At 52.8% G+C, this 22,590-nt stretch overlaps 1 protein-coding gene across 8 annotated transcripts in view; it reads right to left on the bottom strand.

Moving 5' to 3' along the window:
- The window catches only part of SSH1 (slingshot protein phosphatase 1), a 63,511-nt gene that overhangs the window by 7,325 nt on the left and 33,596 nt on the right, over positions 1-22,590 (bottom strand). For 7 of the 8 annotated variants that reach the window (XM_027044014.2, XM_027044018.2, XM_053206209.1 and 4 more), the window contains 11 exons: positions 22,270-22,334; positions 21,701-21,822; positions 17,004-17,072; positions 15,840-15,905; positions 12,826-13,020; positions 11,462-11,555; positions 9,916-10,044; positions 7,165-7,211; positions 5,622-5,768; positions 3,848-4,048; positions 991-1,558 (listed from right to left, as the gene is read on the bottom strand). In XM_027044014.2, coding sequence (XP_026899815.1) covers positions 991-1,558; positions 3,848-4,048; positions 5,622-5,768; positions 7,165-7,211; positions 9,916-10,044; positions 11,462-11,555; positions 12,826-13,020; positions 15,840-15,905; positions 17,004-17,072; positions 21,701-21,822; positions 22,270-22,334 — 1,703 coding nt within the window. Of the gene's footprint in view, positions 1-990; positions 1,559-3,847; positions 4,049-5,621; positions 5,769-7,164; positions 7,212-9,915; positions 10,045-11,461; positions 11,556-12,825; positions 13,021-15,839; positions 15,906-17,003; positions 17,073-21,700; positions 21,823-22,220; positions 22,335-22,590 lie in introns of those variants that run through there. The other variant, XM_027044020.2, reaches the window with a different exon arrangement.

Here is a 22,590-nt window from a genome sequence, read left to right on the forward strand (position 1 = left end):
GTCTTATGTCCTCTGTCTTTATGGGTATTTGCTCTTTGAGGGAAGGGTGAGTGGCGGGAGAAATTCCTGAGTCAGGAACATGGCGTCCGGAATGTTTTATCGTTTGGAGGTCGGTGGTGGGTCGGCCCCACTTCATTCGTATTAAAAGGTGGCCAAGGCAAACCCTCTGTACGGGGGATGCTGGCACCTGCCGGCTTCCCGAGTGCTCTCGCCGTGGCGAGCCAGCGCAGAGTGAGGGGGGACGCCGAGAGTGGGCGGCACGGGACACCCCCCACCAACCCATCCTCCGCCCCTGGGCCGCTCGGAGGAGGAAAAAGCCTGGTGGAATTAATGATTTTCTGAGCGAGCGCCAGCTTGCCAAGACCTTGCTGCAGAAACCCACCACACAGGAGAGCCACAGGGGACTGCTGGAGTCGAGCATCCGAACAGTAGTCGGAAGACCAGACCCATGATGATATGGAACAATTCCCACCGGTTTCTTAGAGGTGATATTGTGGTCGTGTCTCCACTGAAGTGACACATCTGGGATTTGTTTCAAGACAATTCAGAGTGTGGGGAAGTGAGGGAGGGTATGAAATAAGAATGGTCTTGTGTTGATCAACGTGAAGCTGGGTGCTGAGTCTTGGCTTTCCATTTTATGTAAGAAAGAAATCGAGGGGGCGTCTGGGTGGCTTAGTCAGTTGAGCGTCTGACTTCCTGATCTCAGCTCAGATCATGACCTCACAGTTTGTGAGCTGGAGCCCCGTGCTGGGCCCCACGATGACAGCACAGAGCCTGCTTGAGATTCTCTCTCTACTCTTCCCTGACTTGCTCTCTGTACCTCTCTCAAAATAAATAAAAAAGAAAGGAAAGAAGGAAGTCGAGCTGGAGGCGCAGCCCGAGCCGAGCTGTGACTGAGCGCCCCGCAGACCCCCGACCTGGGCACGCCTGCCCCTCCCCTCCGATGGCGCCCGCTGGCAGGGGGGCAGGACGGGCCAGCCCCGCGCCCACCTCGAAGTCCTCCGGACAGCTCCTCTTGCTGTTGTTGTTGTTCAGGTTTTCCCGGTCGAGCAGGCTTTGGTCCAGCTGGGGCGGGGGCCGCCCCCACCGCCCTGCTCCCGGGGCCTCCTCCCCTTCCATCTCCTCCACCTGGGGCGACCAGCCACTCCGGGCCTTGGGGCTCCCGAACTCCAGCTTCTTCTTCACCTCCTTCTCGCAGGGTCCGGAAGCTTCCTGGGGATGTGCGGCCAGCCTGTGTGCCTCAGTCGCCTCGGCCGCTTCCTCCAGGAGGGCGTCCCTCTCCAGGTCCTCCAGGTGGACCACGCTGCGGGTCTCGCCGCTGGGGGGATGCAGGAGGGGGTCTGAGAGTCGCCGGAAGCAGCAGGGGAGGGCGGCTCCTCCTGGGGCCCTGCTGTCTGGGAACCCAGGCTGGGCAGTGTCATCCAGGCAGGGCAGCTGGGCCTCTGGGGTGCCGTCCAGGGTCTCCGGCAAGAAGTCCCCAGACCCTGTGGGGTCCTCCATGGGCGGCTGGAGGCAGGTGTCGCCCTGCTGGCGCCACAGCTTGTTGTGTCGTTGTTTGCTGCGGGGGAGGAAGGGCAGAGGAAAGTCAGGGGGGGCCAGTGCCCGGAGGGTCCCCGGAAGAGGGGTTGCGGGGGGAGCCGGTGAGGGATAGCCCGAGGCCGACAGAGGTATCACTAGGAGCCTCAGCCACTGGGGCGCACCTCAGGAGCCTTAATTGGCTTTGTCACACGGGGACTCTGTGGCGGGTAACGTGAAAGCAGTGTAGACCCCAAGGGTCAACACGGTCTTGGGGTCCCGTGTCATTCTGTGAACTTAGCCACTCTACTGCGTGTTTCATCTCCGTCTGGCCATCTGTCAACGAGGATGAGAATCCTCTCCTCCCCACACCGTAGGGAGGCAGTGAGGACGGCAACAGACAGCACATACAGATCTCACGCTGACCTGACTTGTAAACACAGAATGTGCGCTAACTTGGGGCCATCTGAAAAAACTGGAAATCTGTATTTAGGTCAGAAAGATTACACGTGGGCCCCTGGGCGGCTCAGTCGGTTAAGCATCTGACTCTTGGTTTCGGCTCAGGTCTCGATCTCGCGGTTTATGAGTTCAAGCCCCGCACTGGGCTCTCGGCTGACAGTGTGGAGCCTGCTTCAGATCCTCTGGACCCCGCCCTCCACCCCTTCCCCACTCGCGTGTGCGCGCTCTCTCTCTCAAAAATAAACAAAACTAGGTCTTATAAAACTGTAGTAGTATTGTTATAACACATTTTTAAAAAATGTTTACTTTGAGAGAGAGAGAGGTGAGTGCAGGGGAGGGGCAGAGACAGTGGAGGGAGAGAGAAATCCCGAGCAGAGCCCGACGTGGGACTCGAGCTCACAAACCATGAGATCATGACGTGAGCCGAAATCAAGAGCTGGACACTTACCTGACGGAGCCACCCAGGTGCCCCTGTTATAACACATTTTTAATGTAAGGATGAAAAAAAAAAAAAAGAGTAAGACAAAAGTTTAATGTGAAATAAGGTAAGTCAGTCACCTCCACGCACCTTAGGACGACAGTAGCCAACAGCATGCGGGTTACAGCAAGAGAAGTAAACATAAGAGGACAGCGTGAACTAAGGCCCTGATGTCCGGCAGTGCACAGGAGCACCACGGCCATTCGTGACGGCTCTGTGTGCGCATTCAGGCAAGGCCAAGAGGGCCCCCAGATGGGGCTGCAAGTCACGGTCGGTGCCTTGTGGCTGTGAACTCAGCCTGAAGACCCCTGGTGAGGCTGCAAACTCCTGATGGTGCAGCAAGTGACTGAAGGGCCAAGGGAGAGAGCAGGACCACCCACCTCTTTCCCTCCCTCGCCTCCTCCCCCTCCTCCCCCCAAACCCTTCCTCATCGTCCCTGGGCCCTGCCCGGGGATCTGTCCAGCTGCTCCCTGGTTGACAGCAAAGGGACTCCAGAGACGTCTAGGGCTGTCCTCAGACCCCGTTCGACCCTGCCAGAGCACTCCTGCTTTCTCACACGTGGCCAAGAAGCCAGTGGACTCAGCTTGTGGCCTCCTCACAATACCAGTCAGAAATAATCCAGGGAGGCTCCAACCCGCCAGAACAGAAGGGAGTCCCAGAGTCCAGCGGGGATCCGCCTTCATGGGGCCTCCCCCCCAACACAGGAGCCTTGGGAGCCCACGGACTTGGGGAGTGCTCCCTCCCCTCTGCCGTGCACCCGCGCGCCTGTGGGACAAGCTAACCTCGCACACCTGTTCCTCCTCCCTCCACCCCTCCCCCCCAACATGGGGGATAACCTGTACTCTGCAGACCTTTTCTGGACGGGGGTTAGAGATTTCAAATGTCACCGTGGGCCAGCTATGGCAAAGCACCTGCAAGGGCGAACTTGTGCACTATTCACACAAATCTCAGAACAACCCTATCAGGGAGGCTTTAATCCCAAACTCAGAAGAGGACACTGAGGCTCGAGGCTTGGGGACATGGGCGAGCTCGCCCTAAGGGGCCCAGCTGGTCAGCACCGGGAGTATCTGCTCTGCAGCCCTGGGAACCGCCCCGTGGCGAAGGCTGGCACGCGGCTCGGCGCGAAGCAGATGCTCAGGAAACGGGGACGTCCACGTGCCTGTGCTGCACATGACATCATGCCTTGGATTAGAAACTGTGCACCGTTCCCTCCGGCAGCAAAACAGCTTTCTGTGTGTGCCAACAAAATCAAACAGATCCCTCCTGGAAACCACTAATCAAACCCCAAACAATGGTTGTTTTCTCAGACCGGCACCCCCCCCCCCCCCCGAAGCAGGGTTTTAGCTGCAGAGCCCGCTCGGTCCCCTCGATCCTTCTCAGCAGGCGGTCACCCACCTCGCGTCCAAGATGCCTTCATACTCAGACAGCTGCCTCATAAAGCCCGCGTTGGGGCGTGTAATGCTGCGCTTTTGCTTCACGTAGTTGTACGCTTTTTCCAGAGGCCAGCCAAACTCCTTCATCGCGTAGGCTATGACCGTGGAAGCGGATCGGCTGACACCCATCTTGCAATGCACCAGGCACTTGGAATGGTTCCTCCTGCAGGGGTGGGGCGGCGGGGGGTTGGGGGTGGGTGGAGGAGAGAGTCCAGAAATGTCAACAATTTCCTTCTCTCAGGTGTTACCCAGTGGAGTTTTATAAACCCTGAAGTTATCTCCGTGCCCAGACCCCCCCTTATGTCCTGATATTTGTGCAGCAGATGGCCACACACCCTCTAAAGGAAATAGCTTCGCTGCAAAATCAATTAGCACACAATGGGAAATCGAGATAAATCTGTCCCTGTCTTGCCAAGCTGTGCAGGGAGAGCTCCCAAACCCGGCCGCCTTCAGGGACGAAGTCGGACCGCTGGGATGGGCCAGGAGATCAGAGGCTCTTTTGCAGGAAGCCAAGGGGCAGCTGAAGGGACACCTGCAAAAGCCACACAGCTGTGACAGCAGATGGAGACAGGGAGCGGGTGACTGCAGACAAACGGGGTCAGCGAACTGAAGGCTGCAAGGCCCTCAGGAGAGCAAGATGTGTATCAGACGGGAGGGTCCAGGAGCCAGAGCGAGGGCAGCAGCACCCTGGACTCAGACGGGGGGAAGAACCCAGGCAGACTGGTGGTTTGCAGGGAGGCCGTACTGACCCGGTCGGGGCTGATTTCACGGATATGGCAAAGCCGAGGATGGGGTTTCTCGACACCTCACCTCCTCGAGAATGGAAGGGGCTGGCAGGGTGGAACCTGGAAGCTTTATTTGGACAGCACGTAGACCCACCGGCCTGCCTGTTTACACTGGAAGCAGCTGGCCGGTCAGGTGGGTCCACGCTCACTTCCTAGACCCCGGGCTTCAAATTCATCCCCGTTATGTGCATTTTGTTTTGTTGTTTTTTTTTTTTGTTTGTTTCACTGCTGGTCTGAAATCTAACCCCCACCAAAAAATGCAAACAAACTGAGATTTGGTAAGGACGTGTTGCATAGCTTTGCCCCTGATGGGGTGCAAAGCAGAAGATGGGGTTTCTCTCGATAGCATCACAGAGGGTTTTCTCTCAGTGAGGCAGAGTAGTTCCATAGGAGAATAAGGGGAGGACTAAAGATGGGGGACACCAGTGACAGGCACGGGGCAACGGGACCTCTGATGGTCTGCTCCTTTCTATGAATAAATAGCAAAGTTGCATGAACACAGGTGCACAAGCTGGGCCATACCTTGGGGCACCTGCCTGAGCGGCTTTCTTGGCAGACGCAGCCCCAAAAGTGCCCAGAGTCCACATATGACCTGGCCCACCCCCCTCCTCCTTTGGCTGAGCGACTCCCCAAAGGCAGAGCTCCCAAGAATGTCCACTTGGTGTCAGATCCTTTTCTGATACCACTTTTGACACCAACGACAAAAGTGGGGTCCCATGTCACAGTCAAGGATGGGGGAAACGAAGGCTCACTGGGGCCCCTACCTTGAGATCAGTGACCGTGTCCCTTTGGTGCTACGGGTCCTGTGGTTTAAAACCAGAGGTCCACCAGACATCAAAGGCTCCACAAACCAGGAGACGGCGGTGTCTGGGATTGCCATTAATTTGTGCCCACCCAGCGTCTGCCAGTTTCCTCCTCAGACCAGCTTCTTTCGCTTCTCCACCCACTTACTTTGCTTTGTTTATAAAATGGTACGCCTCGTTCCAGTGGGCAAGAAGGTCTGTTGTTTCCTCGTCGTAGACTCGGATGTTATGATATGCAAATAAGCCAGGGAAAAAATTATCTATTTCTCTAGTGACATTTAAAATGTAGTCAACACTGTAATGAGAAAAAAATAAAGGACAAATTTGGAGAATCAGAATGAGGAACTACAAAGAACAAAGTAACAGAAATACTGAGCAAAGAAAAAATTAAATACATGCGCATAAAGGATATGTGTTTACGGTGGGGTTTTTGTTTCTCCTTAATAGTCATTAACACACATTGGTGTGCTTTCTAAATGCCCTCTGTGTGATGAGAACATATTATATTTAAAATAAAAAAAACATATTCCTTTATAAAAAAACTCACGAAAAAGAAAGTTCAAAGCATTGCTAAGCAATATGAATTCTGGAAAGCAGACATGTGTATTACTTAAATACATTTTCAAACGCTCTTGAAGTTTCAAAATTCATTAACTGTTATGAATATACTGAGGCTTTAAAAAAAACAAAGTCTCCACTTTTAAAGAGCTAAAAAAAAATAGACTCTATCCATCCATTATTCATGTACCTAAGAACTGCCTTAAATCCTTCTTGAAACAAGGCAGACTAGAAACAAATAAATTGTTGAGAAGGTCCTCAAATGCTGGTTCTGTAGTTCTTTAAATATGATACTTCTATTCCCGGAAGACCAAAATAATTTCAGGAGTTAGAAAATACCTCCAATAGGTTTTGTAAGAGAATACTTATAAATGCTGTAAGAAAATACCTTTAAAAATAATTTACGTGTTCCCAGCAAGAGAAGGCATACATAGTATTGCTGTACATTTGAAGAATATTTTTTTGTCGCAAGAACACATCTTAACCAGTAGTTCTAAAGATATATTTTAAGATTTGTTTAGTCTTGATTTTTAAATGCAGTAATTCAAGAATGCCATCATGTCAGACCCACAGAATGGTGATTTTGTGGCTGTGTTGTTTAAAAAAAAATGTCCAGACATCTGTTCTTGAAGATCTAGATTTAAACATTTTTTTTTTTAAATTCCTACTGTTGGGCATTTCTCAGACTGAGACAGGCGTATGTTTCTGGCCAACACTGAGCATTTTAGCCACAAGATTCCCACCAGGACCCAGAGTGGAACGTCCGGTAGAAGCAGGAGTGGTCCTGGGATCAGGGTTGCTGCGCGGTCCCCACCAGGACCGCCAGCAGGCGTGCGGGCAGTGGTGCACGTGAGGGGGCTCGTGGCCTTGTCAGCACCCACGCCGTCCTATGCCACTGGAGTGCGACTGCGAACCGCTCTTGCTGACACACACAATCACACGGAACCCCGTTAAAGTCTAAAACCCGTGAATTATTCAGGAGGTGGCATTCAGAAGCACATCCATTTAGCCGTGCAAAGCTGCCCAGCCATGGCAGGTGGCTCGGAGACGGGTGCCTGCAGTTACAAGGGCTCGACCTTGAGGGTTTCTAGGCTGCCTGGAAGGACAAGGGAAGACGAGGGGAGCAGACTCACCCTGAGCCCTGCAGCTCCTCCAGATTGGACGCATTCCATTCAGAGCCCTGGGGGACAGATCACACAAACCCCCGTGAGTGTCACATGTCAGCCTCAGAGCTGCTTATGGGATGCACGGTGTGGGCTAGCCCTGACAGGGATGGTCCTTGCGCGGGCCCTTGGCCTTTGACAACGGATAGAACCGAAACAGGCCTGTATTGAAGCAGCTTCCCGAGGCAGTCACAGCGTCATCAGCCTGAGCGTGATGCCCTCTGGCCTTCGGGAAAGAGCAAGTTCAGAAACACCTGCACCCCCTCTTGCCACTTCCTTTCCTAAGTCCCCAGCAGGGTCCTGTCACCAGAGGCAGTGACCTCCGACCTCCCACTCAGGAGAGGGCACTTGCCCACACTGCTAATTGAAAGCAAGAGTCGTTTGGGGCGCCTGGGTGGCTCAGCTGGTTAAGCGCCCGACTTCAGCTCAGGTCATGATCTCACGGCTCGTGAGTTCGAGCCCCACATCGGGCTCTGGGCTGCCAACGCAGAGCCCGCTTTGGATTCTGTGTCTCCCTCTCTCTCTGCCCTTCCCCTGCTCGTTCGCGTTCTTGCTCTCTCTCAAAAATAAAGAAACGTTAAAAAAATAATAACGACAAAAAAAAAAGAAAGCAGGAGTAGGTCTACCTTTCCTGGGAAGTATTTTTAAAAGGTCCCATAGTTCCACATATAAAAAGCTATCCTGCAGAAACACCCAGAATTTGCACAGAGATTTACGTACAAGGATAGTTATGGTTATTTATAATGACAAACACTGGAAAACAACTCAGAGGTCTGACAAGAAGAAATCAGTAAAATAAACGATGATGAGCCCATATGATAGGGCACTTGAAAAAAATCAGAGTTTATGGTGGTTAGTCAGTGACACAGGGAAACGCCACAGAACGACAACAATTTAAAACAAGAAACAGGATACGGAACTATATAAATAGTATGATTCTATCTTTTTCTCTCTTTTAAGAAGTTATATAGACATGAAAAGAAAAAAAAAAATGGGAAAATAAATATACCAGAACGTTCATAGTGACTACATCCAGGTTTGTAAAATTGGGAATGCTTTTCATTTTCTTCTTTAGAGTTTCTCTTATTTCCTTACCTTCCATAACATGTTTTGATTTAATACCTTGTAGAGCAGACTAAAACACAAACCCTCCATTTTGGAGAGTATGAGGAACATAGAAGGGGAAGAAAAGCAAAAGAAAAAACTATCACTTCGTTCTTAGGAAATGCAAACAACGTGGAGTCAAAACAGCAAAGGACACTCCCCCCTCCCAAGTCTCCCTAGAAGCTTCTTTTCCCAGGAAGGCAGGCCCCTCAGGACGCAGGGGCTGCAGGGGGACCAGTGAAGCTGGCATCATGTGGGTGCTAGCTGGATTTCTGTGCTGCAGGGAGAGGCTCAAATATAAAAATTCCTTTAGTATCTCTCATGGAAAAAGTGACATAAAGCATCAAACCGCACCGAAAAAGTAAAGAGAGCTCCACTAAATGTGTGAGCACCCTCTTGTTGTGATCACCACCTAGTGGAGGGACAGCCTGCCTTCTGTTGTTTTCCACCAGGAAGAACTACCAGCTTCCCAGGGAGAAGATTAGAGCCCAGCGCTGCCTGACAGCTTTCAAGATACAGGCTTCAAATCCACATATTCACATACGTTTTAATACGAACGTTAAACGTATACATATGTAGCGACAGATATAAACGAATTCACTAAACACATCCGCATTTAACATATTAAGTATATATCACGACACATGCGTCTGGGGAACTATTAAGAACTTGTGGGCAGAAAGCAAAATCGGTCATGCCTTCAGCAGTCAATGAACTACTTCCACTTTCCCAGGAAGTGACTTCTGCTCTGACAACGGGTGCCATTTCTTAGTGCCTACAGAAACTGCACTCGGTGCTTTATATGCGTCTTTTACTTCATCCTCATAATGATCCCACATGGTACAGAATGAAGGAGAGAAGCCAGAGAGACTCGGTCCCGGTCACACAGCCACTCAGGCTGGGGAGTGGGAACTTGGCCCTGGTGGGTCTGATTTTCATCACACTGCATTGCTTCTCTAATTTTAGCAACATGCCTTCCTCTATAGTCTCTCTGAGAGGCTCTGGGAACTCGCCAGTTGCCTTCTATGGAGATTTACGGCATTAAGAAAATCTGAGCAAGAGACGGAGGTAGGGAGATTCCACCCCGCCCGCGCCCATTCCTTCGGTGGGCCTGGGAGCGGTGCACAGAGCAGGCTTCCGGACAGAGAGGGGAAGCTGGGTTTTGGGTGTTTGGTCTGTTTTCCCTACTGTTTCTCACGTCTCAGGATGCCGAGGCATAATCCTGGGGTTTGGCGAGTGTGCTCCCTCTAGTAACTGGGGGTTCTGAGCCCGCACACCGTTTGGAGGGAACTGGGTGGGGCCTCTGTGTTAGTGACCGAAGACCAAGGATGGAGAGAGTCTGAAAACTGCTGTCAGTGGACTATGACAGAGAGCCTTCAAACAACTAACTCCCCATGGCTCAGCTGGGAACCACCCCTCGGGCATCTGGCTCGAGTGTGAGCTCGTGGAGGCCAGAGTGACGGTGTCTGAGACAGGAGTTTCCAGAAGAGTCAGGACCGAGGTGCCAGTAACTCAAGTTTGCTCCCCTTCTCTGACTGTGCTGCAAACTCCAAACAATCAAGGTCCCGTTGATTTATGTTCCCCCAACCAGACCCTGCCAGGTGCTGTGCCTCTTACGAGATAAAGATGGTCGAAGATGAGGGAGGGTTTGTCCATCTGTCCCAAGATAAGGAGCATCTCGTTGTCTATGAATTCCTTGAATTCTTTCAAGTTACAGTTCATCTGCGTCTCTAATTCATTACGGATCTGTGGAGTGGAAAAGAGTAGGAAAGTGTGTTGTTATAAAACAAAATAAAACAAAACCACAGTTGTCCACCTCCAAAGCAGCAAAGTCACAACTTACACTGTGCTTGTTTTCAGAAATGATCTTTGGTTGTTGGCGAGTTGTTCTGTTTTGATCCCGGAGTAAGCGCACACACACACGCAGATACACACACACACACACACACACACACACACACACACACACACATGGGCAGGTGGTGGGAACGCAGGCTACTCAGCCTCAACGTCAGTCTGACTGGGAAGAGTTGATTATTTTATACGAAGAAGCAGATTCCCCTGGGATCTCTTCTTTTTGAGTTTAAGGCACATTTTTACAATTAAGTATCAACTATATCACAGTCAACCCATAAAGTCAGTTTCATCTTGCTCTGGAAGGCATCACAATGTGACTTTTTATGTGTCTTAACTAATAAAACGATGATGCGTGCCTTTTTAAAATGGCCACTTCAACCCTTTCCATCTGCCTGGTTTAAGCTATTATTATTATTTTTTTTTAATTTTTTTTTTAACGTTTATTTATTTTTGAGACAGAGAGAGAGACAGAGCATGAACGGGGGAGGAGCAGAGAGAGAGCGAGACACAGAATGGGAAGCAGGCTCCAGGCTCTGAGCCATCAGCCCAGAGCCCGACGCGGGGCTCGAACTCACGGACCGCGAGATAGTGAGATTGTGACCTGAGCTGAAGTCGGACGCTTAACCGACTGAGCCACCCAGGCGCCCCTATTATTATTTTTTTAATGTTTATTTTTGAGGGAGAGAGCGAGGGAGGGGCAAAGAGAGGAACAGAAGATCCGAAGCAGGCTCTGCACTGTCAGCGCAGAGCCCGATGTGGGGCTCGAACTCATGAACTGGGAGATCATGACCTGAGCTGAAGCCAGACGCTTAACTGACTGAGCCACCCAGGTGCCCCTAACCTACTATTATAATTCATCGCATTCCTTGAACAAAAAGCAACCCGAGAAAAAGAAAAAAGTGATCCAAGAAAACATTCAAAGGCAGATGGGAGGCAGTCCAGGGTTCGTAAGTCGCTGGTAACTGGTAATCCTGAGATAAGAAACAAGAGTCTGCTGTATCTCAATAAAACACAAGGCAGAGGAGAAGGCCTTAAGAGGGAAATGTTTTCTCAGTGCAACCTATGGGTCTCATGGAATTACCATCAAAGGTCTTATAGGTTCAGAGAGGCCAGGAAATTGGTACGCAGCGTGGCTGGACTCGAACTAGAATGGGACTTGAAGGCCTGCGCTCTTTCCGCTAAGCTCCGTGGGAAAAGCCTCTGAGAGCCAGTGAGCAGGTGCCGGACCCGCCTCCGCTGTGGTTCGGGCAACAGGACAAACGAACACTGCGTGAACTCTGGCCTGCAAAGGGAAGAGCTCTCTTACTTCTTTTGAGGTCACGTTTTCCAGATCCTGGCTCATCATGATGCTCCGGAGCTTGGCTTTGATGAGGCGCTCGGTCCTCTCCCCTTCAGTTGGCCTGGAAAGGAAGGACATTCGGTAACACGCACAACGAGAGGGGGCCTGAGGTCAGCGTTTACAGGAACCCCAGATGCTCCTGGGCCTAACGAGAACATGGCCTGGACTCAGAGAACTACCGTCTCGCTGTGCATGTTTTGGGGGAGGGGGGAAGGGACAGAGAAGTCCGGCTCTGGGTCTAGAACTCCCGTGGGAGTCCACAGAGCGGTGAGCAGATGGAGCGCACAAACGACGGCTGGAAAGCAGATCCTCACTCAGGTCTGCAGAGAATCACTCTCAAGGCCAGATGCTGGAAGCCCCAGTGTAGCGTCCTGCCCCCCTCTCCCGCCACCCCGCTCCCCAACAACCAGACCCTTTTGTCTCTGCTTGAATGTATCTGGGCGTGACGACAGCACTGTGTCCAGAGACAGTCCAGAGTTTCCCTTGTGTCCAGCTCCCGTGATGGCCTTCTAACGTGGAGAATCTACACGTTTCCCGGTAACTTCTACCCATCAGCCCTGGTTCTACACAGACCAGGATAATTCTTCCACAGGACGCCCCTTTATGTACTCAAAGACAACTAACGTTCTCCCCAAACCTCTCATAATCTGAGGCCTTATGGAATGTGGCTTCTGGTCCTCTCCTCACTCAGGCTGACCTCTCTGTCCATGGCCCTCTTAATGCAGTCCCAGAGGGACATACAACTCAGGGGGAGGACAGTCCTAACCAAGACAGAAGGGCCACTTCCTTCTGGACCCAGACTTCTCATTTAGTGTATGTGGCCTCAGGCCACCTGAGCTCTGTTGGAGGCCACGTGACATAGGCCACTCGATTGTGGCCTCTAAGGCAGGCTGCCCTTGGCCAGTGCTGGTGCAGTTGTATTTTAGGATCCCAGGACAATGGCTCTAGAATACTCCTAGGAGCACAGGGAAAGGCTTTGGAAATTGAGTCTTGAGCCACCTGAAGAGGAAAGGCCAGACCCCAGGGCACTGCCCAAGAGCCAGTGATGCACGTGGGCCGCAAGTTCCTCTGAGAAGCTGACAGGAGTTAGGGAGCTGTGCCCCAGAAATGCATTCACGCTGGAACCCGTCTCTGATCTGAATGGGGGGGGGAGGGTGGTCACACCATCGCGGAGCCAAAGACCACCCACGGGCAGCAGGTTAGGGACCCCCGCTCCCGCTCGGAACGCTGGTCCTGGGAGAGGTGGCCCTCAGTCGCCAGACTGCAGGGCAGGTGTCACCTCATGCAGACTCCGGGTCGGCCGGCGTGGGGCAAGGCAGCGCCATACTTACTTGTCCACAAACAGGGCCGGGGAGTCGGGCCGCGTGGACTCCAGGTCCTGCATGGCGTTCCACTCGTTGATGCAGCTCTGATCGGAGCTGATGCAGCTCTCATAGTAGGTGGCCCAGATGAGAGCCACGCCGCCGGGGAAGTAGTTGTGTCTCCGTGCCACTTCGCAGGCCTTGTGAAGGACCTGCAGGGCAGACCTGGGGTGAGGAGGGGGGACAGGGTCAGGCCCGGGGGAGGCACAGGAGTGCTGGGCCTTCTTCCCCTTGACTGGGGGCAGAGATAGGGGCCGAGCAGGGGGCGATCCCTAAAAAACTTCCTACCGGAGTCAACCCTGCTGTGTACCGGGTTCTCGGGGGGACACAAGGCAGCCCGGAACCTCCAGATTAACACGCCCAGTCTCCGTGACACAAGCTTTGAACCCAAGAGTGGATGGGACATCCTTTATCGTGCCCAGCAAGGCAACAGTACAGATGTTGTTATCGCCCGCCCAGGCTGGCTCACAGAGCCCTTCACACTCTATAACTCCCAAGAATGAAGATTTATTTCTGAGGCTGTGGGGATACCCTGAATTTAGGAGCCACATCGAAGCCTAGGAGGCTCCGAGCAGGAAGGAGTCTTTAACTAACAGCAGAGACCTTTTACCGCGTTCTGAATGACGTACTGTGGAACCCTTTCCCATCAGTGTATAATCGCTTCAAGGCTTAGGTCTCTCGGGGGAATGAGGTTCTGGAAACTCAGGTTAATACAGGAACGAAATGAAGATGGGGTTCGGGAAGGAGTGGGGTGGAAGGAACAACACGGAAAACGTACACAATAACGGTCAGCTTGGTCCCTTTTCTAAAACTCTTTTTACGAAAATCGAGGCTGAAACTTTCTCAGTGGATGGGGTGAGTTGGGCATTGACGAAGAGTGGAAGCGGGAAGCCCCGGAGGGGAGCGAGAGTCCTTGGAGACGGCACAGAAGCCACCGCCTTCTGGGGCACGCTTCCCAGACACACCCGTCCCGTCTTCAGGCTGCCTGAGGAGACGGGCTGGAGCCGCACATTTGCTACATTTAGTTTTGCTCCTTAAGTTCTGGAAAAACATGGGGGCCTATTTTGTACTTGCCTGTAGAGAAAGAGACAAGAAACGATCCGGGGGCACCAGGAACATCCAGGACATGGAGAGAATTAGGATTTTGTGATTTTCCCCAGAATGATCCTGAATCGGGGGTGGTGTAGAGTAAGGGAGGAGGTAAAAACGAAGCACCATATCGATTTGTGGCCCATGGGAGAATTCTGGGTAACTCTTGCTGGCCCAGAGGAAACAAGTAATGACCCTGAAACACTGGGGCAGAACCCTTCTCCTCAGGCCCCACCGGCTTTTTCCTGAGTCTTTTCCAGATTACTGGAGAGAGGCACTGTTGTGTTGAGTCTGCTGCACAAGTGGTTTGTGCAACAACCCCCCCCACCCCCCACCCTCCCCACCCCCCCGATGAGGAGGGCTCTCAGATGCCTGCGCTGGGCTGGGAGAAGCACTGGACACGACCCGTTTCACCCGGTGCAGACTTTACCCACGGCTACGTCATCCTCCAGGCTAAGCGTGCGCGAGGCCCTGCACCCTGCGTCCCAGGGCAGAAAAGGCCCCTGTGAGAACACGCTCCCAGGACTCCCTGGCACAACATGGGACTCTGTCTGTGCTACGGCCACCTCCCTCAATAGACTTTAAACCCCACGAGGACAGGAATTATGTTCTGTTTTATGCCCTCCCAGATGCCCGCTGCCTGGCAGAGTGCCGTTCCCTGGATGGCACAAACCGAGTGTGTGCCAGGCCCGAAGGACAAGCTAATCTGTGCTGGAATGACATTTGGACAGCCGGAACGGCAAAAAGACAACCCCATTCCTAACCGGCTAAAGGGGCTGAATAGACATTTCTCCAAAGAATGCCCAAATGGCCAATAAGCCTACGAAAAGATGCTCAGTAGTAATTAATTAGGCAAATATAAATCAGAGCCATAATGAGATACCACTTCACACCCCTTGAGCGGGCCATCATGAAAAAATAAAATAAAATAAAATAACGGGGCACTGGAGAGGACGTGGAGGAACTGGGACCCTCGTGCACGGCTCAGGGGGGATGCAAAATGGTGCAGTTGCTGTGGGAAACGGTTTTGGTTCCTTAAAAAGTTAAACACAGCATTAACGTGATCTAGAAATCTCACTTCTAGGTACATACTCAAAAGAACTGAAAGCAGGGACTCAAACAGATACTTCGCCAGTAGCCAAAAGGTGGAAAAAACCCAAATGCCCATCAATAGATGAAAGGATAAACAGAAAAATAGTGTCTAACCACAGACGGGAATAATATTCAGCCTTAAAAAGGATTCGGACACGGGGGCACCTGGGTGGCTCAGTTGGTTGAGCATCTGACTCTTGATTTCAGCTCAGGTCATCATCTCACTGTTCGTGGGTTCGAGCCCCGATGTTGGGATCTGAGGTGACATCGCAGAGCCTGCTCAGGATTCCCTCTCTCTCTGGCCCTCCCTGCTTGTGTGCCTGCTCTCTTAAAATAAATGACCTTAAAAAAAAAAATTTTTTTTTTTTTGCTACAGTATGGACGAACCTCGTCAACATTTTAAGTGAAATAAACCAGACACAAAAGGACAAAGAGTGTATGATTCCACTTGTAGGAGGGACCTGGGATAGGCAGAGTCAGAGAGACAGAATGTAGAAGAGAGGGTACGAGGGCCTGGGGAGAGAGGGCATGAGTGTTTAATGGGCACAGACTTTCTGTTTGGGATGAAGGAAAAGCTCCAGAAATGGATGGTTATGTTTGCACATCATGGATGTACATTGAATTGCATGCTTAAAATGATGCATTTTATGTTATGCACATTTTGTGCCACACACACACACACGCACGCACACACACGCACACACCTAAATGAGCCTTAAAATCAAAGGGGGTCTTTCGATTCATGCTGGCAGCTAAAAAAAAAAAATTTCAAAGGCGATGTAATTCTCTAAAACCACACTTACCACATGGCCTGGACAGACACGGGCTTGAAGACGTGCATCCGTCCCGCTGTGCTGACGCTGAACCCACTGAGAAAGACAAACAGAAAAGAACGGAACCGTGGTGAGATACTGGACCCTGTACCCACAGCGAGACGGCGGCTCGAATGGACACCCTGAGGACAAGTGCATCTTGTGCTTCCTGATAAGGGACTACCAGCCCACTGCATCCAATAAGGGCAACGGTAGGAACAAAGAAAAAGAAAAAGAAAAAGAAAACGAACGTTTGCTTCCAACCCAGCTATGTGAGGTCTGTCAAAAACACAAACCCTGGCAAGGGCAACGATGCCATCTGACGCCATCTCGTTCACGTTCCTGCCACCGTCCCAGCAGCCCACCGCGGCTACTTCCTGCCCCACATGTGCCATCCGTTACTTTTGCAATTGCATGGGAAATGTATTCACGGAAGGCAAAAGGTTAAGAAGGAAAAAAAGTAGAACCATAATCCTACCTTTTCTCCCGCCCCCCGCAAAAAGTCACATTTTACTTTTTCTCCCCGAATGCTAACTATGAGGCAAGGTAACTTTTACCGTTGGAATCTCAGTGGAGGGATAAACTTCTACTCCGCTCCTTTCCACTCATGGCAGAACCCGCGTATTTCCCTTGGAAGCAAATGTATGTGGGACCCGGATGGCTCTTAGTCTCTTGTTTACCTGCCCAGGCCAAACGGAAGGGTTCCTCCTCTGCAGCCCCCCAGAGAGGCACCTGAAATGCTGCTCCGCCTGCCAGCTGTCTGTCTGTCTTTCCCGGCACCCCCACAGACCATGGGGCTCCTGCCGTGTCCTTTCCAACTACAAACTTACAGAGACCAGCTCCACCTGGAGGGCACGTACTGAGTATTCATCTAACACATCAAGGTAAACGTATGAATATCAGCTGCCTGCTGCTCTTGAACTTCACACGCAGCGGACTTCCTGTAAATACCCTTCCGTTGCTACTTTGTGACCCAAATGCCCTTATGCAACGCCAAAACGTCCCCTTCCTTGTGTGGCTCACTAAGGGGCTTGCTGTTTCTCCCGATGTAATGAGCACATCACACATGTGACCCTGTGGATGATTACCCAACAATGCCCAAAGTAGCTTGGTGTTTCAAAGTCCACAGTGGAAGAATTAAAGAGATCTCCTTACCCATCTCCGTCGAGGTGGATTTTCGTGTCACTCCACAGCCGGAGAACCATCCCGATGGTACAGCTTTTACTACTCGGGAGGAAAGAGCAGATGCCTTGGAATTAGGATCCACGGCCCAAGCACGGTCTTCCCTCTCTGTCTTTACCCCGCCTGGCCAGCTGGCAGGGGGAAACCACCACCTGACCTGGGTCTGGCTGCTGTATGTGTATCTGGGAGAAGCTCTCAGGCCGTCCGCGTACGGACCGCTCACCACTGGATTCTAGAAGATGGGAGCCTGGGACGGGCCCTCACCAGAGGGGGTCACCAGTGACCTCTACTTGGAGATAGTCACAGGGGACTCTGACCCCACCGAAGTGTGGGTGGAGCACCATAAACACCAGGTCTCAGCTGTGGCTCTCAGGGAGACAGAGAGCAAGCAGTTGACCTCACGCCCATGCTGCTGCAGGGGTGAGGCCGCCAATGGCTGGCACACTCCTGGCACAAGGCCACACGCACTCCAGGGGACGCAGGCGAGTGGTGGCAGCCAGCCGGGCCTCCTGTCCGAGGGTGGCGGGGGTGGGGGGGGTGTCAACACCATTACTGGAGCTCATTTCCGGGCCTCTGTTTCTGTACCTTTGTACAGCTGCGCTTTAAAACCTAGCTTAATCTGCTTTTGTTTTGCTCACCCCACCAGTGAAATGACACTTAATGACTTTGGAGACAGGCGCCACTGAAAAACACAGAGGGAAAGAAAGGGCTTTATCAGAGGGTCCCCTTGGATTATTATGAAAATTCTTCAGGCGTTTACAAAAGAGTCTGCTCGTGACAGACCGCCGTTGCTGCCAAGGCCAACTCCGACAACCTCCAGGGATCTAGAATGCTCGCTTCTGCCTCCACTTAGTCACTGCCTGGGAGTGACATGATGCTCATGTGACTGCAGACGGGGAGCTCTGAGCTCCCTGAGACCCTTCTTCCCTGGAGCACTGGGGACCGTGTGGGCCCCTTTTCCACCCTCTACTTCTCTGTCTTTGGGGAAGGCAGTTTCCAGCCCTTCGTGTCAAATTAGACTAAGCCTTTTGTGTTAGGCAAATTCTCAGGCCCCAGCCCTGCACTCCTACCCGTACTTGATCAGCTAATTATATTTCCTTTGTAGAACTGCAAAATACAACTTACGCGCAGTCCCGGATGGCCCAGGAGCTACTTGGCTGTATTGGTGCAGACTGGCCCCTTGCAGTCCCAAACCGACACGCGGAAAGCCCAGGGTAGAGGGGGCCCTGGGAACACGTGGCCAGGCCCGGAGTCGAAGCAAGGGCAGCATCTAAGCTGGCCTCTCCAAATCACAGAGACGGGGAAGAGCCTAGTGAGTGCTGTGTGCGCGGGGCCAGGTCCATGGAGCACTTGCACTCAGGCTCTTGCCCTACAGTCAAGAGCACGAGCAGGGACCATGACACAACCGTAAAAACTCTGCAAATTCCTTAACATGCCCCGATCTGCTATTCTGTGAGTTCCCAGTCTTACAGGGACGGACAGTCAAATTTCTATAGGAAAGGAGGGCCTGTGCACTTGCATACACGGGAAGTGGGGTCTTAGAGGAAGAATGACCTTGAAGGATAGAGTGGGCGGGGGCAGCTGCCAGAGAAGGCGGTGTCAAGTCCCTGGGGCCCGGCATAGCAGGAACAGAGGAGCCAGCTGGGCCAGTGCGGGAAGAACTCAAGGGAACCGTGGAAGTCCTTCACGAACTGTGCAAGACCAACGAGGGCAGCATGGCCGGGCGCCCCCACGGCACTCCAAGTGCCCCGGGTCCCAGACAAAACATCATGCATGACGGAACCTGCGAGTGGCTGCTCCGCTCTCCCGAGGGGGCACATGGATGGCTCTGAAAGAGCACTCGGGGGGTTGGCAGGGCTGGTCACTACCACGTGTTCTCCCCTCTAACACTGCACCCGCACCAACCCCCCGGGAACCCCCTGCAGGTGCCCCTTGTGGGCAACACCCATCTCTTGCTCTTTTTTTTTTTTTTTTTTTTTTTTTAAGAATAAGGAAGCATAATCTCAAGTCAGGGATTTAAAAAAAAACAGGCGTATCATGCTTTCGGCAGGGCCAAAAGCTCCGGTAAGGACCAGGGCTTTGCTTTCAAGCCAGGATCGAGTCAAAGTGCCTGGTGCTCTGTCAGCGTGGAAGCCGCAGAAAAACGCCCAGTTTCCAGGCCCCGCCTCCACACACCTGGGCGTGCGCGGGGTGGCTGCTCAGGCCCGACCACAGGAAGGCCCACTCGGTGCCCGTCCCCCTCTGACCGCCTGCTCACCCTCTGCAGCCACCCGACCCACCTCCCCGGCCGCAAGGCCCCCCGCACCAGCCTTGGGCAGGCCTGTCTACTCCAGCCGCCAAGGATGACGTGGAAGGGCGTGCGTACGTGTCCAATGCTACGGTCACGGCCTCCAGGCTGTGTGGTCGGAGAGCAGAGGCCGGGGCTCTCTCACCCATGTGGCTCCGGCACCCGGCAGGGCGCTGTGCACACGCCAAGTGCTAACAAATACAGATGCGGTTGAGTCTATGAACGAACTCACCAACAACAGGGTGTACAGGAGAGCTGTGGCCTATCGAAGTGTGGGGTCTACACTGCAGGTCTGCAGCAAAAGTCCCAATTCTGAGGCCCTGCTCCCGCCAGGAGGATGGCCTTGGGGTAACCACGCCAACCTCATGAGCTGGATTCCTCACTTGTAAAACATGAATCAGGGCGACCTACCCCACGGGGCAGTTTCATGGTTCAAGGAGACGCTGAGGACGTGTTGTGGCAACTGCACTGTGTTCCCCCACGGAAGCAACAGAGCTGGCTGGCAGGAGGGGCAGACCTGGCAACTCCAGAGGTCTGGGCAGAGATGAGGGGCACATTCCACAGGGAGGCAGGTTCCGGCTCAGGGCTGGAGAGCGTTACTGGAATGGACCACGCATGGTGAGGGAAGACCCGGAAGGAACTTGGAAAGGCGGGCATTATAATCGCTGGAGGAGTAAATGTAACTGCAACACCGGGGCGCCTGGGGGGCTCAGTCGGTTAAGTGCCCGACTTCGGCTCAGGTCACGATCTCACAGGTTGTGAGTTCGAGCCCCATGTCGGGCTCTGCACTGACAGCTCAGAGCCTGGAGCCTGCTTCGGAGGCTGTGTCTCCCTCTCTCTCTGCTCCTCCCCCCACCTCTCTCCCTCTCTCTCTCTCTCTCTCTCAAATAAAGAATAATAACCACAATACCATTGGACATGAAACGTCTCTTTGCTTCACCACCTTGCCAACAATGGCCCACAACACAGAGCGCAGCCTGCTTCCGAGAGCACCTGTCTGGGGGTCAGAAGTACCAGGCCGTCTGGCCTTCAGGGGGGCTCCTCCCAGCTCAGCTCCTAAGACCCGTCAGGCTACACCTGCTTCCAGATCCAGACTTCCCAACCAGCCCAAGGCCACAGACGCCAGCTCACACTTGTCTCCCAAAGTGTGCCACACAGAACTTCCTCCTAGTGCTATCACGTACCGGGAAGAAGGTCATAGAAGAAAACGCCCTCCGTCTCCATTCGTGTACTTGTTAACAAGCGACAGGGTCCTGGTCACTCTAACGGCAGCTGTCTCAGGGAACAAGATGTGACCGCACAGCTGCCACACCGTTCACTGCTTCTGTGGCTTTTCCCTTCCTCCCATCGAATCTGCCTTCAACGCGCTTCAAACGCGCCCCTGCTTCGCCCCGACCCCTGAACCGGCCCTGCTGCCCACCTGCCCTTGAAGACTCGGTTCGCTATCGCAGGCCGAGGAAGGCCTCTGGCTTGCTCCCTCCGACCCCACCCCTCTCCTGTGTTTCCACAGCGCCCCCCATCCGAAGCATCGCTCTGCCACTGAGCCCACCACCCTGCTTTCTGGTTATGGCTCCTTCCTCGCTAAGCTTCTCGACTCTCTGGGGTGGGCAACCGTGTCCGGCTGTTTCTTCACGCATCTGGCCCATTGCCTCATACACAGGAGAACGCACACACTTTCCTTGGTGGGTGAGAAGATTGAAAATGAATAGCGGGAACCCATCGTAATCCAGTTCTCACAAATCCAGGTTCTACAACGATCTCACACATACTCATTTATCTTAGATGCGAGAAGAGCCATTGACACTCATCGCACACGCATAACAGGGTCTATGATGATACAACTAACCTGGCCTCCGGGTATTGGGAGGCTCCAAACCTCTCTACAAGCTTCTGACCAAGGACCCGTCAACAAGGACTTGGGATTCCACTTGGGATAGTGATACAGGGTGAGGTGCTCGATATGATGCCTTTCACTCCCGCACTTCAACATGGGACCCTCTGGAGGGCACCCTCCCTGCCTCACTGGGCTGGCTCCTGCTTGTCCCTGGGTGTTCACCACAGCTGCCACCTCCTTCAGGAAGCCTTCCTGGCTAAGGTGCTCTCTCCTACAGTACCCCTGATAGTACCCGGTGGTAAACCTCTAAGCCCAGTGTAATTTTCCTTAGACCCAGAGCTGAGAGCGGAGGCTGGATCTAGCACGGTGCCCGGCACACAAGAGCTGAATGGTGTGGTCTACGGTTCCACGTGCCTGGTCACCCCCACCGCCCACTGCCCATCACACACCCCACCATCATCTCCATGGATACAGGACCACGGACGCCTTTCTCCAGCAGCAGCCCTTGTCCCCCCACCGCAGAAGGGAAGCAGCACCCACCAGACTCACCTCTCCTTACTGGAAAAGTCGACTCCCAGCAAGATGCTCTCCTCCGTGTCCTGGCGCCCGCTGCTGTCTACCACCACCATGTACCGGACCCGCTCCGCCCAGGCGCTCTCCAAGCGCACGGCCTAGACGGGCAAAGACGCTCTCACTGGCCTGCCTTTCCGGATGGTGGCCCCTTCCGTCACCAAATCAACACCAAGGACTTTTGTGTTCTACCTTTCCCCCTGTGAGTTCAGGAATCAAGATGAGATTCTTAATCCTCACGTCTTGTTCATATCCATGCACGAGGGACAGTGCTTGGCTCGGAGGAAATCCCTCAAAGTCGCTCAAATGGGTGAACAGATAAAGTCCAGAGACTGAAAATCTCAACCCAGCACAGACTGACCCCGAAAGTACATCCTTTCGCCAGACAGTGTGGGTGATGGTGAGCAAACCTGGCTTGGGCTTTTGTGAAATATGGGGGGAAGAATTTGCTGCAACACAGAAATGCCCCGCCTCCCACTGCTCGTGAATAATTCCCTACCAAATCGCACAATTAAAAATTAAAACTTGCCACTCTCGTCTCTTCTTACCAGCTTGATCCGATCTTCACAACGCAGGAGGTTGATCATTATTTGAAGATGTTGGGGCAGGTCACCTGTTGGACCAACAAAGAAAGTTTTAAAAGGTCGCCCGCCCACCTTCTAGGCAGAAACCTGCAAGACGCTGATGATGTTAAGGGCCTGGGAGAAGACGGAGAAGTCAAAATCCCTCCACCTACACCACACGGAACCGTCCCAAAGACTAAGAGGCTCAATTTCTCTTACTCCATTCCTGAATGTTGCTCGATGAGGGTGGGGAGATCTAGCTGACTGCCATGTTTTTAGAAGTTGCTTTTATATTCTAAAATGCTT

This window comes from Acinonyx jubatus, chromosome D3 (assembly GCF_027475565.1).
Source record: "Acinonyx jubatus isolate Ajub_Pintada_27869175 chromosome D3, VMU_Ajub_asm_v1.0, whole genome shotgun sequence".
Lineage (NCBI taxonomy): Eukaryota > Metazoa > Chordata > Mammalia > Carnivora > Felidae > Acinonyx > Acinonyx jubatus.